Here is a 17819-nt window from a genome sequence, read left to right on the forward strand (position 1 = left end):
CTTTTGAAAATCCAAGATACGTTCTATTAATACCACTCATAAGTTTGGCTTTGTGCTCTGAAAACCCATCTGGAAAAGTAATATATACAGATGGGCCTGCAGAAATTGATTTTCATATCATAAGGGTGAGTTTTATCATAGAGAAGTGGTAAAGAAATCCAGAAAGAGGAAGAGAAAACCATTGCACTGACCTCTGGTCACTGAAGCCATCTGCCACCAGGAGCCTGTGCAGGGACCAGCAGGGAGAGGGCTTCAGGACCGTGGATTTACTGGAGACCTCACTATAATTAACATCAGGTCTTAAAACAACTTTTTAAATTGAAATATAGTTGATTTCTAATGCTGTGTTCACGTGTACAGCAAAGTGATTGTTATGCATGTATATGAACATTGGGGTGCATGTATCTTTTGGAATTAAGAGTTTTCATCTACTCTGGATATATGCCCAGGAGTGGGATTGCTGGATGATATGGTAGCTCTGTTTCTAGTTTTTTAAGATTTTAGACCCCAACCTTTTGGCACTAGGGACTGGTTTCATGGAAGACCATTTTTCCACAGACCAGGGGTGGGGGGATGGTTTCGAGATTATTCAAGAACATTATATTTATTGTGCACTTTATTGTGCACTTTATTTCTGTTATTATTGCATCGGCCCCACCTCAGATCACCAGGCATTAGATCCCAGAGGCTGGGGACCCCTGTTTTAAGGAACCTCCATACTGCTCTCCATAGTGGCTGCACCAGTTTACATTCCCACCAACAGTGGAGGAGGGTTCCCTTTTTTCCAGACCCTCTCCAGCATTTATTATTTGTAGACTTTTTGATGGTAGCTATTCTGACTGGTGTGAGGTGGTCCCTTGTAGTTTTATTTGCATTTCTCTAATAATTAGCAATGTTGAGCATATCAGGTCTTGATATGGTAAAGTTACTCCTCAACAATCTGCTTCTGACAATTTATATTTCTTTAATTTGATAGGAGGTCAGTGCCTTTTAAAAAAGTTAAAACAGTAAATTTTTTAAGCTGCCATTAAGAAATATACCTTGTAAAATTTTTCTAGTGTAAGTGGTAGATTATAATGCTCCATGCATTTTCTTTCTTAAACTCTTATTGCATGTACTGCAAGATGGCTAACCAGGGATGGAAATTTAAGTTGTAACCATGTTCTCTGATATCCCGAGAGTTGTAGACAGATTTGCAGTGTGTCCCCAACCTTATGACACGGTGTGTGTTGGGGAAGTGGTTGTACTTCATTTACATATCAGGAAACTTAAGTTTAAAGAGGTTGGATTTTGCTTGGTATCTCTTGATAGGGCCTAGGATGCCAATCTTCTGACTCCAAATGTGCTCTTTGCCTTATGCCATTCCAAAGCTTACTCTTTGTGGGAGGACAGATTCAGGACTTTATTCTTACCGCCTTGAGCCAGCCAACCTGCTTGACTTTAGCAGGGGAAGTAGGGGAAAAAGAATGTGACTTGTTATTCTTCTTCATGTCAGAAAACAATAACCAAGGTCATATTATATACTTGTTTTCATGGTCCAGAGAAATTCTGGTAAGAGCATTTTTTCCCCAGATGTTTTCATTTGAATCAGTGTTGGGAACTGGTCAGTTTCCAATTTTGAAACTCCTTTCAACCCAAGCATGCCATCTGGTGCTGGTGGGTAGAGTTCACTTCTTTTACTCTATTCTGCATCCTTGCTTGTAAGTAGGAAAGTAGGAAAGTTCCTGAGTTGAAAGTACATGATCAGAGACCCTGCTGTAATGGTATTTTTTGAGTTCTCATTTTTCCAGGATAAAAACTGGAGGAGAATGGATACATGTATATGCGTGACTGAGTCCCTTTGCTGTCTACCTGAAACAACATTGTTAATCGGTTATACTCCAGTACAAAATAAAAAAAAATAAAAATGGTGTGTCTCAAAAAAAAAAAAAAAGGCAAACCAGCTTGTTTACAATGCAGAAGCATTGCTTTTTTGTTTGTTGCCCCCAAACTCACATCTTACACTGTGTTTTTTAAGTTGTGGGTCATGACCCATTAGTGGATTATGAAATCACTTTAGTGGTCGAAGCACCAAAGATTCACACATCTGAGTTTATGCCTCAAAGATTCATATGTTTACTGAGTTTTTCAACTGTGGATCACAACTTGTTTATGGATTATAAAATGGAGTTAGTGGGTTGCAACCATCATTTGAAAAATAGAAAATAAAAGGAAAGTATAAGAGTGGTTCTCAAAGAGTAAGGTTAAGCAAAACTTTTATTTTGGTGTATATTTACATTTACCTTTACATTTGTGTGTGGACTGGGTCATACTTTAATAATGTACTTCTTTGGGTTGAAGCCAAGCATTTAAAATCCACTCATTTCCTTCTCCAATTATTGTAGTGGCTCAGTGGTAAAGAATCTGCCGGCCAACGCAGGAGACGTGGGTTCGATCCCTGGATGGGGAAGATCCTCTGGAATAGGAAATGGCAACTCACTCTAATATTCTTGTCTGGGAAATCCCATGGACAGAGGAGCCTGGTGGGCTGCAGTCCATGGGTTCGAAGTCGGACAGGACTGAGCGATTTCACTTAGTGACTAAACAACAACAAATTGTTGTAATAGCCCCATCTACTGGTACTTAACAATATTGCCACCGAGGATTTTAGATTATTTTTATACTCCTGAACAGGCTTTTCCTTTGTGATTTGTTGCGTATATATGTGTATATATATATTTTTCCTGAATAATAATGTTTATCATTAACACGTCTAGATTCTTTCTGATCAATACCAGCTGCAGGATGTATTGGAAAAATCTGATCATTTGATGGCTACAGCGAAAGGTCTGTTTGTTGACTTTCCTCGCAGGCGCACAGGTAAAGTATTCACATCAAACAAAAGTTTCTTTATCTTATTAACCACAGCTCACACCTGGCTATTTGAAAGACTTTAAAATCTTCCTTTAGGTATCATGTTATAATAAACGTGAGTTGCTGTTATTAAAGATTTTCATATGATGATTCACTTATGGCAGTGTAGAGTGCATGTGAAGTCAATTTAAATGAAACAAAATCATCATGGCTCATTTCCCTTCTGCAGGATTTCCGAATGTAACAATGGCTCCGGAGTCCTCTCAGAGTCCCACTGTGGTCAGTCAGGACCCTGTCACCCAGGCCATCCGTAGTGAATCTGTTATAGAGCCTCAGGTAATGTGCTTTGCTCACAGCCATAACGCTCATGCTAAAATTAAGTTGATGTAGATCAGTATTGTGGTAAACATTTCAAAAGCTTTAATATCGAAATACCGAGATGTGGTTGCTAGAAATATTCTTACTCAAGCATGTTGCCCTTTCGGTGAGTAATGCTTATACTAAACAAGATAGGACTGGAGAATAGTAGCTAACCTGTGCTGAATGATTACCTTGGAAGTAGTTACTATTATTATCCCCATTTAGCAGACGAAAAACATACTCAGAAAAATTAAGTGACTTGTCCAAGCTTACACAGCTAGTTAGCATGAGAGACGGCACTCAAATCTAGGCTGTCTGGTGCCATAATATGATAGTCCATGGGGTCACAAAGAGTTGGACATGACTGAATGACTTAGCACATATATATGCATGGGCTTCTCAGGTGGCTCAGTGGTAAAGAATCTGCCTGCCAGTGCAGGAGTCACGGGTTCAATCCTGGATTAGAAAGATCCCCTGAAGGAGGAAATGGCAACCCACTGCAGTATTCTTGCCTGGAAAGTCTCATGGATAGAGGAGCCTGTCGGTCTACAGTCCCATGAAGAGTTGGATATGACTGAGTGACTGAGCAAGCACACACAGGACTCAGGATCTGTTTAATGCAATTTCCCAAGTTATTTGTATCTTCTATGAAAAAAAAGAGAATCATCAGTCAGATGGATGATCCTAGGGAATTACAAAGTCCAGAATCATATAAGTGTGCTGTTTGCTGCTTATAAAGGCAATTAAGTAGAACGTTGTACATATTTTTAATAGCTAAAGCCTATTAGCTATATCCCTAGCCAAAAGCCAGGAATATGTATGTATGTTTTGGCAGTTATTACAAAGTTAGCTTTCAGATGATCATGTGATAAGGGTGGAGAAGTAGCAAGAGTCAGAGTTAGAGAGAAAGGAAGGAGCTGGGTCATGAAGGGCCAATGAACCAGAGAGCAAGAGTAGAGCCGCTAAAGGATTTTAAGAAGAGCAGTGTTGTGGTGCAATTGACAGTAGTGTGGAAAATGGATTGGGGAGGGAGGGGCAAGACTGGTGAGAGGGTCTTGTTAAAAGACTCAGATTGGAATCTTGGTGAGAAGTGGTGACGATTGTCCCAAAGCAGTGGCAGTAGGGAAGGAGGTAAAGGGGAAGAGGGATAGATTTGAAAGCTTAAAAAGGGGTAGAATTGACAAGATTGGGTGACTGATTGGATGTGGTGGGTAAAGAAGAAGGATAATTTCCAGTCTGCTGGCTTGAGAATCTGAGTAGATGGTTATGCTGTTCATGGTCTTGATAATATGGCGGGAACAAGGTTTCTGGAAGAATGATAAGGGAGGCTTGCTGCTGCTGCTGCTAAGTTGCTTCAGTTGTATCCGACTCTATGCGACCCCATAGACGCCCACCAGGCTCCCCGTCCCCAGATTCTCCAGGCAAGAACACTGGAGTGGGTCGCCATTTCCTCCTCCAATGCATGAAAGTGAAAAGTGAAAGTGAAGTCGCTCAGTTGTGTCCGACTCTTAGCAACCCCATGGACTGCAGCCTACCAGGCTCCTCTGTCCATGGGATTTTCCAGGCAAGAGTACTGGAGTGGGTTGCCATTCCCTTCTCCTAAGGGAGGCTTAGGAAAATGATAAATTTTAGACATGATGGGTATTTATGTGTAGGATGTTCTCCTCTAGATATCTTTTAGGCAGTTGGACATGAATGTTGAGGGCTCAAGAGACATCTGGGTGAAGATAGAGGTTTGGAAATTAACAACATTTGGCTTGTAATTGCACCTTGGAATTAGATGTAAACATCAAAAATGCGTCAAGTGAGAGGAGAATGACATTAAATAGAGGGGAAGGATAGAAAAAGAACCAGTGAAAGAGATTGGGAAGGAATGGCTAAAAGAAGAAGGAAAACCAAGAAAATAATGGTATCACGGAAGTGAAAGAGAGAAGTTTATGAATAAGATTTTGAAGGAAAGAAATGAGTTGCCATCGATATCTAATGAGTGAGAAGTAATGGAAGGCAAAGACAGAAATATCCATTTGATTTGAGAACAAGTGTGTTGATGTTTACCATGTAGAGAACAGTTTACACAGAGTGGCAGGGCAGAAGCAAAGTTGAAGGGTACAAATGGTGAATGAGAAGCGGGGCAGATCTTTCAAAAAGTTTATGGCACAAAAAGGGAAGATAAATGGTAGGTCAAGGTCAGTACAGGGTCAGGATAAAATGGGAGAGACTTACATTTAAAGGTGGGTGAATTGAAGCTAGTAAGGAGGGGTTGAAAATGGAGAGAGAAGGGCAGTTGATGGACCAGAGGAGGTAAGAGGGTTTGGTTTCTAGACCACGTGTGGAGGGATTTGCCTTAGAAGGAAGGACCTCTCTTCTCTTAGGACAAAAAGAAATAAAAGATAAGGGTGTATGTAACCGGTCTGTTGTTATTTAATTGTAAAAAGGCTCTTAACGAAGTAGATGATGATGAACAAGAAGGAACTGTTAACAGCCAGTCAGAAGAAAGTGAGAATGAGTTGGATAACTCTCTAAGCTCTCAGTCAAATGCAAATGCAGGAACGTAAGTATATATGGCATAAATATCTACAATGCTTCCTTTTTCCCCAAGGCCATCTCTCCCCTCCCCAGCTTTATTGAGGTATAATTGATAGATAATGTTGTATAAGTTTAAGGTGTGCAGCTTGTTGATTTGGTATACTTATATACTGCAAAATGGCTACCATCATAGCTTTAAGTGATGGGTGGTTAATACCTCCATTACATCATATAATTACCATTTCTTCTTTGTGGTGAAAACATTTGGGATCTTCTCACGTAGTACCAGTCTGTAAGTCTGTTTTGTAAATAAGTTCATTTGTATCTTTTTTTTTTTTTTAGATTCCACATATAAGTGATACCATATGATGTTTGTTTTTCTCTGTCTGACTTACTTCACTTAGTCTGGATCTCTAGGTCCTTCTGTGTTGCTGCAGATAGCATTATTTTGTTCATATTTATGGCTGAGTAGTATTCTGTTGTGTATATATACCACATCTTTATCCATTTATCTATTGATGGACACTTATGGATTGCTTCCATGTCTTGGCTATTGTAAATAGTGCTGCAGTAAACATTGGGGTGCATGTATCTTTTTGAAGTATGATTTTCTTTGGATATCTGCCCAAGACTGAAATTGCTGGATCATCTGGTAGCTCTGTTTCTAGTTTTTCAAGGAATCACCATACTGTTCTCCGTAGTGGCTGTACACCCTCTCTAGCATTTATGGTAGACTTCTTGATGATGGTCATTCTCACTGGCCTGAGGTGATATCTCATTGTAGGTTGATTTGCATTTCTCTAATAATTAGCAGTGTTGAACGTCTTTTCATCTGCTTTTTTCCATCTATATACCTTCTTTGGAGAAGTCTCTATTTAGATCTTCTGCCGATTTCTTTTGATTGGGTTGTTTGTTGCTTTGATATGTATCTGAGTGAGCTGTTTGTATATTTTGGAGAGTCACTTTATTTGCAAATATTTTCTCCCATTCTTTGGATAGTCTTTTCTTTTGTTTATGGCTTCCTTGCTGTGCAAAAGCTTTTGTGTTTAATTAGATTTTATTTGTTTATTTTTGTTTTGATTACTGTAGCTTTGTAATATTGTGTGAAGTCTGGGAGCCTTGTTCCTCCTGGTGTGTTCTTTTTCCTCAGGATTGCTTTGGCAATTCTGGGTCTTTTACGGTTTCGTATACATTTTAGGATTATTTGTTCTAGTTCTGTGAAAAATGTCACGGGTAGTTTGATAGGGATCACATTAAATCTATAGATTGCTTTAGGTATTATGGCAATTTTAACAATATTAATTCTTCCAATCCAAGAGCATGGGATACCTTTCCATTTCATGTGAGGTTGACTCCTCTACAGAGGTTGCAAATTCTAATGTTTACCAGCTGATCAGTCACAGTTCTTAGTGGGCTCTGCAGGCCCAGATCCTCCAACTTTTTAAAGGAAACCAGAGAATATAAAAACCTAATTTTTAAATTTTGGAAACTTTGAATGTAAAAAAATAAAAAAGAAAACCAAATTATGTGTGAAACACTGTTGGAGCCAAACAAAGCACATTTTCTGCCTAGAGGCATCCCTCTGGTTGCAGTTTTCAACCTCTGCCGCTGGGACTTTTGAGAGCTGCAGTTCAAGGCACCACTAGGGGTGCCTTGTTGATCAGTTCCTGAGGACTTGATGCAGAAGCTCCAGAAGAGAAAAGTTGCAGGGCGCTTCTGAGATGCTTCACCGTCATTGTATATGTCTTGTCACGGCAAATGGCATATGCTCTTACTCAGTAATTTGCCTTATTTGACACTCTCATTATTTGGATATTTCCATGGTTTCTAAGAATATGAGAATTTGCAATCTTTTGTAAAACACTTTGTAGTCAAAGAGAGAAAACTCTTTGTAGTCAACCAGAGTCATTTCTTCTTTGTGATCATTAAAACCTGGCCTTTGGTAAAACCCATATCAGCTTTCTGGATTAGCCTTCAGTATTTCTGTCAGGGATTGTGGAATCTTCAGGAAGACAGAGGCACTAAGACCAAGCAGAATTTTAAATGAGGTCTATGCGTGTTGCATTTGTTCAGCAGTATGAAGAGAGGACTCCTTTATTAAAAGTCTACTTAATTATTTCCCATCTTTCACTATTAACCATGGAAAAGTAAAGTGTGGGTGGGTTTTCATTTGGGAGGAGGTTTGCTCTGGGTCTGTGCAGCTTCAGAATTTAAATCTCTGCTGATTTGTTTAATCAAATGTGTACCTATAATAAATTCTTTAAACACTGCCCTCAACTCAAAACTGTCTCAACTACAGAGCTGTCTTATACTGATACAGAGCAGGTATAAAAGCACCTGTACTGGTGTCATCCAAAGGAAAAATACATAGGGAACTTTTTACTTTTCAGGAGGAAAGGCTAAGAAGCAGATGTCTCTGTGTGAAAAAGGGCTTTGTGAAGCTTCAACAGATCAGGACAGAGGCCCCCTGGGAGGGTAGGAGGAAACATGAAGGGGGCCCCTGCAGAATTCTTAGGTTAGCTGCCAGAACTCCAGAGGCCAGCTCTCACATAAACGCAGTGGGACTGTAAAAGTTACAGGCTCAGCAGCTTTATGGTTTTCCACAGGGTCATGGGAGCTGTGTTACCTTTTTGTTTGGTTTCCTTAAAAGATGAATGGAGGCTTTCCGAAACTTGGGGTAGTCCTCAAAATCTTGAGGTAGAACCTATGGTGGTGAAAGGTTCATAGCCCAAGGAAAGAAAGTGAGAAAAAATGCAAATGTAAGTGCTGAGAAGAGACCAGGTGGCCAGGGCATAGCTGATCCATTCAATGATCTCAGAAAGGAAATTGATTCCAGAAATGTACATGAACAAGCCACTTTGTGGAATCTTGTAGATGATTTCTCCAGGCTTCCTGAGCTGGGGGCATTATAGTCACTATGAATGTTGATTCCCATTATCAAAATAGATAAGAAGACACCAGGGCTAAACTGTATGTCTGTGTACCACTCAGCAGGGTATTCAGCACAGTAAACGAGATAGTAGCCTTGGAGGAGTCCATTTCCCATGCAGAAGACAAAGCCTCTGAAAAGGAATACATCTGGAAAAGGCCTCCCTGTAGTGAGCAGTGAGTAAGCAAATGCCCTACGGGTCTTGGAGGATCTCCTGGGGGGGTGGGGGGTGGCTGTGGCTCTCTGTGAGGACAAGGGCACTGGTGGCGGAGGTACTAGGGAGTTCTCATTGATGTGAGCTGTCCTAGAGGCCACCGTTTTGATGCCAAGCTGATTTCAGTGTGTTATATTGATATTCTGCTACCTTTCTGAACCTTGGTCGAGTTAGTTTTAGCATTGGTTTTCTAGGGTTTTCCAGGTATCCTATCATGTCATCAGGCTTCCCTGGTGGCTCAGAGGTTAAAGCGTCTGCCTGGAATGCGGGAGACCCGGGTTCGATCCCAGGGTTGGGAAGATCCCCTGGAGAAGGAAATGGCAACCCACTCCAGTACTCTTGCCTGGAGAATCCCATGGACGGAGGAGCCTGATAGGCTATAGTCCATGGGGTCGCAAAGAGTCGGACAGGACTGAGCGACTTCACTTTCACTTATCATGTATCTGCAAATAGATGTAGTTTTGTTTTCTGAGTCTTATATCACTAGCTTGTTTCTTTTGTATACTGCAGTAGCTAAGGGACAGTGGTAAATGATGGTGGAAATAGTGGGCATCTGGGCATCCTTGTTTTGCTCCTGATCTGTGAAAATGATACTTCTGTTTCCTCTTTAGTAAAGTGCTGGCTTCAGTACTCAGGTCTTTTTTTAAAACAAAAACAATGCTAGGGAAACATCTTTGAAATCCTGTTTTCTTGAATGTTTTTATCAGAAATGAGTGTTGAATTTTCTCAAAGACTTTAACATTTGTAGATAATCATATGTGTTTCCTAGTTAAATCTATTAGTATGGTTCTTTATATTACAAATGCCTTTTTGAAATATTCTTGAATTCCTGAAATAAATTCCACTTGGCATGTTTTTATTATTGTGGTATTGGATATTGTTTGTTAATATTTTATTTAATAGTATTCTTACATTAATATTCATAAATGATATTATCTATAATTTTAAAATACATTGCTTCAGATTGAGGTGACAGTGTTATACTTGATTTTATAAGACGCGTCTGTTGGAAAGTTTTCCAATTTTTTAAGTTCTGGAACAATTTATGTAGCATTGGGACTATCTGTACTTTGAGTGTTTGGTGGAATTCCCCTGTGAAAGTATTTGAGCCTGGTACTTTTTTTGTGGGGAAGTACCATAATAACTTTTGTTTCTTCTATGAAGATTGGATTATCTAAGCCTTCTATATCTGTTGATGTCAATTTTGATAAATTACATTTTCTCATAAAATTATCCATTTCATCTAGATTTATGAATGTATGTCTATTGAGGTGTGCAAATAATCTCTATACTTCTGGAAAATGTCTTTTGTTTTCTTAAGTAGAGCTATAATTTTTCTGATTTCTTCCGTATCAATTTTTGCTTTTATCTTTATTATAATCTTCTTTGTGCTTTTTTAAATAAGCTTTTTGAGTTGAGAATGTAATGCATTTATTTTCATTATTTTATTTTAATTGATAAGCATATTTAAGGTTCAGAATTTTTCCATGATCACTGCCTTAAATGTGTACTACACAACCAAATATGTGGTGTTTTATTATTTTAGAAATTAATTTGTTTATATTTGCTCTTTTACCTAAGAATTATTTAATAGTTTTTATTGTTTTTTTTTTTTTTTTCATTTTTAAGCTTCCAGATAGAAGAGTCTCTTGGTTTTCTTCTACAGTTGTTTTTATTTCTATTGCAGCCTGAGTGTGGTTTGTAATATTTCTACTTACGGAATTTAATGATGTTTTCTTTGTGACTGGAATCAATGATCAAATTTTTGTGAATGTCCATGTGTGTGTTTGAAAAGAAGGTATATTCTCTATTAATAAAGTATAAAGTTCTTTATGTATATCCATAAGATCTACCTTATTGATTATATTGTATATGTCTTCTATATCCTTACTTATTTTTGCCATTATCTTGTATTGAGAGTGGTGTTTTAAAGTCTCTCACTATTACTGTTTGTTTCTTTGCATTTGATGTTTAAATATATGTAATTCTGTTTGAAGTTAAATATCTCCATCCTTATAAAGATGGTTATTTTTTGATACATGGATATCCATGTATATTATATCTTCATTGTGAATTATGGCTTTTAGCATTATAAATTGGCTAACAAGTCAAGTTAGTGTCTCTTGGTTTCAGTTGTACTTTGATAACGGGAACAAAACCTCTGCTTTTTTTCTTGTTTCTAATCTCCTGGATCATCTTTGCTTATTCTTTTAGTTTTTCTGAATTATTGTGTTCTAAATGTGTCTTTGTATTTAGCATAGAATTGGATCTTGCCTTGTTAGCCGATTTGAAAATCATTTTTTTTTAATTGGTGAAGTAGGCTTATAACATGTGTTGATATGATTGATATATTTGGTGTCAACTTTGTTATTACTTTATGATACTGAGTGTATTATACTTTATTTATAATTTTCCTTCTTCCTGTGAGATGACTTCTCTGTTCTTTTAAGAAGTTTCACTGGCATTTAGGAAGCTTGTAGTTTTGACTCTTGCTCGTTTCTTTATATCAGCTTTCTGTGGAGCCTTTAGTCCCGTGTTTTCTTATGTAAGCTGCACTGTCAGGTTTGCGATGGTGCTTTGACTTTCACCTGCCACCTGTGCAGCAGGTGGGTTATGCAGCATTCCCATTTCTTCCCTGCTTTTCTCTCCATCCTCATCCCCAGTTTTGAGCTGCATTTTTTCCCTTTAACGGAGCATAAAACATTTACATGTTGTTTTTCCTCTTATATCTCTATTTTTGTTTTTGTTCTTGAGCTGTAATTAAATATATCAAATGCTCATCATCAGTCCCTTTATGATGTGTCCCTAGTTACCTCTTGGCTGATTCTCTCAGACAAAGCTTATGCCACAGGACTTGTGAATTCAATTTTCCTTGAGTTTTTGAAAGTTTAGAAGTTTTTATGGCTTTGATACTTGAAGGACATTTTGGCTGGATATAAAATCTATGGTTCCTATTTTGTTTCCTTAACATTCTTAAAAATGCTACTCCATTCTTGGTTTGCTTGGAATGGTTTTTTTGGGAAGTCTGATGCTAGGATAATTTTCTTGCCCTTGTAAATAATTTGGCATTTTTATCTAGTGACTTGATTTCTTTTATCTTTAAAATTTAAATTTGCTAAACTATATTTTAGATTACATTTCCAGGTCAGTTTTTCCTTTTCCAACACAGTTGGCCCTTTCCTATATTTATATATGGGCCTTTCCTATATGTAGGGAATATGTATATATTCAGTTATTTTCTTTCTTTTTTGGCCTTAAAAGTTTTCTTTGATTATAGTTGTAGTTTTAAGTATTAGTTCTAAATCACTGTTTCATTTTTCTTTTTCAGAAACTCGCCTTATATACACAGAAGGTTTTTCCTGGTTTCCCTCTTTAGGCACTTTCTCTTTGACCTATTGTAGTCATCTTAATCTTAATTTTATTCTTTTTGTTGTTTTTCTGTAATTCTTTAATGTTGCTTATTAAATCTTTGTTTAACAATTCTCCAATGGACACATTGTAATTTAACCTTTATTTCTGACATAGTTTTTCTTTGATTTCTTTCCTCAGTTTAATCAGTTCTTTTATTTCTTCCTGTTCTTTGTCCATTTCTGGTTTAGTTTTAGAATTTCTGATTAAAGAAATACTTTTTAAAGTATATTTAATTCTACTTAAAGTATTGTATTATGGTTTTCTTCTGCTTTATTCTACATGTTGGGGGCAGGAATTTCATTAGCTGAAATATTTCAGTTTCAGTTTTCTGGTTTGATGTACTGCCTTTGTTATACTGAACATTTTGTGGAGAGGATTGGGAGTTTGGGATGATTGTTCTCTCAGTTACAGTGATGCACAACTTCTTTAAAGCCTTTTTTTTTTTTTTAAGGAAAAAAAAAAGTATTGGTAGATTAAAGGTGGCTTCTCCAATATCGTGGCTCTGTTTTGTCTTGCAGGTCTTTTGCATCTTTTTCCCTTCAACACTCAGCCTCCAAAGTGCATCTTTCCTTTTGTGTTAACTCTCTTCTCCTTAAGAAGTGATGCCTTCCCAAGACTGCCACCTTGGGTTCTGCACACTTCCTGGTCGGGTTATGATTGCCCAGTGTTGTGTTGTTTTTTTTTTAAGCATTTGCATACTTAGAATGGACTTTTTCTTTCTACAGGTAGTTTTTGCCACCATTAGGCTCTCAGCTCTCCTTTTCTCTTTGCGGTCATTTTGAGCTGCCCCCATTCTTTGCAACGGTTTCCTGCAGGAGCTCAAGAAATAACTTTGTTGGAATTTGATACTTATTTTTATACTTATATTTGAAGTTAGTAGTATTCTCTCTCTTCCAGTAATAAAAAAGGTTTGGGTTGTGTGCTGTTGTATTTGCTTTTCTGTTTCACTGTACAGTGTTTGGAGGATATGTAGAGTCATTCTCTTCAGAATACCTGGAAATATGTATCATCTTTTAAGTACTTTTCTTTCAGAACCTAAATGTAACTAATCTTGTACAGAATAACTTTTATTCTTTACACTTGAAGTAAATAATTTTTTTCATTGAGTAGGTTAAGATTAGTTTTATCTGATTAGTTGTTTGAAAAGGCAGTTTCTAATTTATGAATACCTTATATCTCAAAATGTTACTTATTGACTGCTGAGCATGGGGTATTAATAGAAGATGAATTAGACTTGGAATCTGGGGACTAGGCCTTTGGTTACTTACTATTTAGATCATCTCTGGTCTTTATTTCCTCAGTTGTAAAATATGAGGAGGGTAGAAAATAAGACTTCTAAGGTGCCTTCTGGTCTGAAAATTTCTGTGAATTCTGTGAGTTCTTGTGAGCACGGAATTGATTTCTCATATGATAATATTATACATTATCAGTACATCTGTAACCCAGTCCTCAGAAATCTCTACTGAGTCATTGGTGTTTTTTGGAGTCAGCACATTCCAAGTGAGGAAGCAGTGGTTGTAAGCCTCTTACTTAACCCTCACCACTACCTTCCTTCCTCTGTAGACCTTTGTATTACAGGCTAGGGGGAGGAAGAGGTGATGTTGGAGGCATTCATCGTGCGAAAAAAGGGAGAAAGAATTGAGAAGAAGAAATCCCAAGTGGCAGAAACCAAATGACAAGGAAAATTGCTCTTTCCAGTAGGCTTGGGTAGCTTCTTTTGGATGGGATGTAAATTAGAGATGCTAATATTCCTAAGTTGTCTCTGAAATAAAGTCATTAAAATACTGTTATAATTGATGCTGCCATAAAAGAGAATTGGTGCACTTGTCCTTCTCTCCAGAGCCTGCTTTCCTAACAGTGACTCCTAATTTGAGCGTCTTTTGCAATCTGAAGAGTAAGGATTTCTCAAATCAAGTCCTGGTTTCTTTTTGCGTAAGAGTTCTTCTCTCAATTTCTCTCTTTCCTCTTGTGTTTCAGCAAGAAGAAAAGCAGGCTGCATATTCAGTGTGTGCGTGTGCACGTGTGGTCTCTTCAGTCTTGACTCTCTGTGACCCTGTGACCTAGCCTGCCAGACTCTCTGTCAATGGGGATTCTCCAGGCAGGAATACTGGAGTGGGTTTCCAAGCCCTCCTCCAGGGGATCTTCCCGACCCAGGGATCGAACCTGATCTCTTATGTCTCCCGTGTTGGCAGGCAGGTTCACCACTATCTCCACCTGCACGTTCAGTACTTTTCCTTGTAAACCTTGACAGATAAATATCCAGTTTCATTGCTTACAAATTCTGCTTCCCCACACAACTCAGCTTTTCTACTGCTTTATAGTAAGGATTGCCCTTTTCCCAGTTTCCAATAACATGTTCCTCGTTTTCTTCAGAATCCTCACCAGAAGCTCCTTTAATATTCATATTCCTACCAGCATTCTATTTATGATGATATGTTATTTTCTCAGATGATACAGGCTTTCTCTACCATGCTTCTCACTTCCTCTTGAGTCTTAAATGTAAGAATCTTTAACATTCATATTTCTACCAATAATCTTTTTAAGGCAATCAGGTTTTTTCTGTTGTTGTTCAGAACTTCAGTTGCTGAGTCATGTCCAACTCTTTGCAACCCCATGGACTGTAGCACGCCAGGCTCCTCTGTCCTCCACCATCTCCCAGAGTTTGCTCAGGTTCGTGAGTCAGTGATATGATCCATGGAAAGGAGGCTTTTTCTATCGTTCACCTAAAAATTATTCTAGCCTTTATTCATTATCCAGTTCCAAAGCTACTTTCATATTTTTAGGTATTTGTTACATCAGCACCCCATATCTAGATACCAGAATCTGTATTAATTTTCTGGGGCTGTGGTAACAAATTTCTACAAACTTGGTGGCTTCAAACAGCAGATATTTATTCTCTCACAGTTCTAGGGGCCAGAAATCCTAAATCAGTTTCACTAGACTAAAGTGACAATGTTGGTATTGCCACGTTCCCTCTGGGTGCTCTAAGCGAGAATCCATTCCTTACCTCTTTCAGCTTCTGGTGGCTGAAGGTGTTCTTTGCTTGTGTCCATGTCACTCCAGTCTCTGCCTCCACCTTCATGTCACCTTCTCTGCTTGTGTGCATCAAAATCTCCCTCTGCTTCCCTCTTAAAAGATGCATATGATTGCATTCAGGGCCCACTTGGAGAATCCAGAATCATTTTGCCATCTCAGGATCCTTAGCTTTATCACACCTTCTTAGTGTGATAAGGTAACAAAGCAAAGTCCCTTAGCAAAGTCCCTTCTTAGTCAGATAAGGTAATATTCACAAGTTCCAGGGATTAAGTTATGCGTGTCTTTTTAGAGGGCCGTTCTTAAGCCTACCATAGATAGTATTGGATTATTATTTTGTTGTTGCTGTTTGATACAACCTGATTCTTAAAAGTATAAACATTAGGAGACAGTAATGGAATTCAAACTGGTTTGGATTTTCCCAAGTTGTACAGAAATCTCATTATGATACTTTTCTTAGGATTTGTCCTGAAAGTTGTATTTAGACCTAACTTATACTATGCGATGCAGGAGACCCAGGTTCAATCCCTGGGTTGGGAAGATTCCCTGGAGAAGGAAATGGCAACCCACTCCAGTGTTCTTGCCTGGAGAATCCCATGGACAGAGGAGCCTAGCGGGCTACAGTCCATGGGGTCCAAGAGTTGGACAGGACTTAGTGACTAAACCACCACCACCTATACTGTGTTGCAGTAGGAGTCTTCTTGATGCTTTGATGACTAGCCATAATGTGCTTGGACCACATTACAGGCCTTTTGTTAATTAAACTTTGTAGCAGCTAGTGTTCAATGTGCTGTCCACAGGTTGCTTGAAAGCAGCTCCACTAGGTTGAGGTTTTTGGAGTCACTTCCTCTGTTGTTTTAAATAAGACTTCCTCTGTTGTTTTCTCATAACAGTTTCATTGATTTATAGTTCATATACCATACAATCTACCCATTAAAGTATAATATTAACAGAATTTGAGATTTTTTTTAGTATATTCATTGAATTGTGTGACCCATAGTCAGTTTCAGAACATTTTCATAACCCTCAAAAGAAGCCCCACACTCGTTAATAATCAGATCCCATTTTCTCCCAAACCTTTCAGCCCAATCTAATCTATTAAATGAATATGTGTGTGTGTGTTTTTTTTTAATCTCTGTAGATTTGCCTATTCTGGACATTTTTTATGTAGAATCATGCAAAATGTGATCTTTTGTGTCTGGTGTCTGTCACATGTTTTCAAGATTCATCCATATTTGTAGTGTGTTAGCACTTCATTTTTTTTTTTTACCACTGAATAATGTTCTTTTGTGTGAACAGAACACATTTTACTTATTCATTCATCAGCTGGTAGACATTTGGGTTGTTTCTACTTTTAGCACCTGCCCCTTTTAAATATTAGCCCAATTGGGAAATAGGCAAACAAATCAGACAACTAGAGATTGAAAAATCGGCTTTATCACTGATAAAGATGATTACAGCAAAAGGCGGCCCTTTCTCACCCCCTGCACTGCAGCTCTTCTCATTCCTTCTTCCCGCCTCCCTGACACACACGGGCAGAATCTGCTCCTGTCACTTTACTTCAGTGATGAGCAGAGACTGTGCTTGGAGAACCAGCTCCTTCATCAAAACCATGTACTTTCTCTAGAGAAAGAGAGGGGAGAATGGAGCCCATAGCACAAAACTTCAGAAAGGGCAGATCACTCTTGTTTTGGGAGCCATCCTAGCTAGGAAACCGGAAGGGAGATGAACAGTACCTTCTAACACCAAGATTGGCATTTTAGTTCTTACTTTGTAAATTAAAGCAAAACATATTTCTCTTTGATTACGAATTATTAAATGTTTCTTCACATCAAACATGTAAACAGTTGAACAAGTTAAATGATAGTACTTACTAATTCTAACATAACTTGTTGTCCTGTAATTTATAGGTTTCTCCACCAAATAAAGGAAGAAAATTCTGAGTTAATAAATAAACTATGGACTGATATTCAGCAGAAAGTAGCAACACAGTCACAAATGACAGCCTCTTCAGGAACTCCATCATCTGCTTCTCCATCAGGAGAACAAAAAGGTTTGGTTCCCCCACTCTATTATTTCTCCCAGAGTAGTAGCTTACTTTCTTACTTAAACCCAGTAATTTTTTTAAGGAATGTTATTTGGTTTTTACTGTCTTAGCCTGATTGGTAAATACTGATTGACCTGTTGATTGAAATGCTTAAAAATATTTTTATTGTTCACTTGAGATTCTTTTGGAATTGTAGCTGCTTTGAATGCTACCAATGCTGTTAAGAGAATCCATACAAGGCTTCAACCTGAAGAATCTACTGAGACTCTAGACTCAAGCTATGTTGTGGGACAGGTGCTAAACTCAAGGAAGCAAAAACAGCTGCTAAATAAAGGTTCAGTCTCTTAACTGACAAAATGGGTTATTATGACTCAGGGAACTCAAACGGGGGCTCTGTATCAACCTACAGAGGGGTGGGATGGGGAGGTTATACACATTTAAAATAA

General features: G+C 38.1%; 1 protein-coding gene across 5 annotated transcripts in view; it reads left to right on the plus strand.

Annotated features, from left to right (window-relative positions):
• Window positions 1–17819, plus strand: part of SPICE1 (spindle and centriole associated protein 1) — a 64309-nt gene that overhangs the window by 25490 nt on the left and 21000 nt on the right. Inside the window, exons 5-10 of one of the 5 annotated variants that reach the window (XM_086406200.1) lie at window positions 2757–2859; window positions 3083–3189; window positions 5649–5764; window positions 8731–8844; window positions 17237–17379; window positions 17570–17707. In XM_086406200.1, coding sequence (XP_086262326.1) covers window positions 2757–2859; window positions 3083–3189; window positions 5649–5764; window positions 8731–8844; window positions 17237–17379; window positions 17570–17707 — 721 coding nt within the window. The remainder of the gene's footprint in view (window positions 1–2756; window positions 2860–3082; window positions 3190–5648; window positions 5765–8730; window positions 8845–17236; window positions 17380–17569; window positions 17708–17819) is intronic. The other 4 variants (XM_086406207.1, XM_086406216.1, XM_086406227.1 and 1 more) reach the window with 4 other exon arrangements.

This window comes from Bos grunniens, chromosome 1 (assembly GCF_055505025.1).
Source record: "Bos grunniens cultivar Pamir isolate PY7600 chromosome 1, Bosgru_T2T1.0, whole genome shotgun sequence".
In the NCBI taxonomy this organism is placed as follows: domain Eukaryota; kingdom Metazoa; phylum Chordata; class Mammalia; order Artiodactyla; family Bovidae; genus Bos; species Bos grunniens.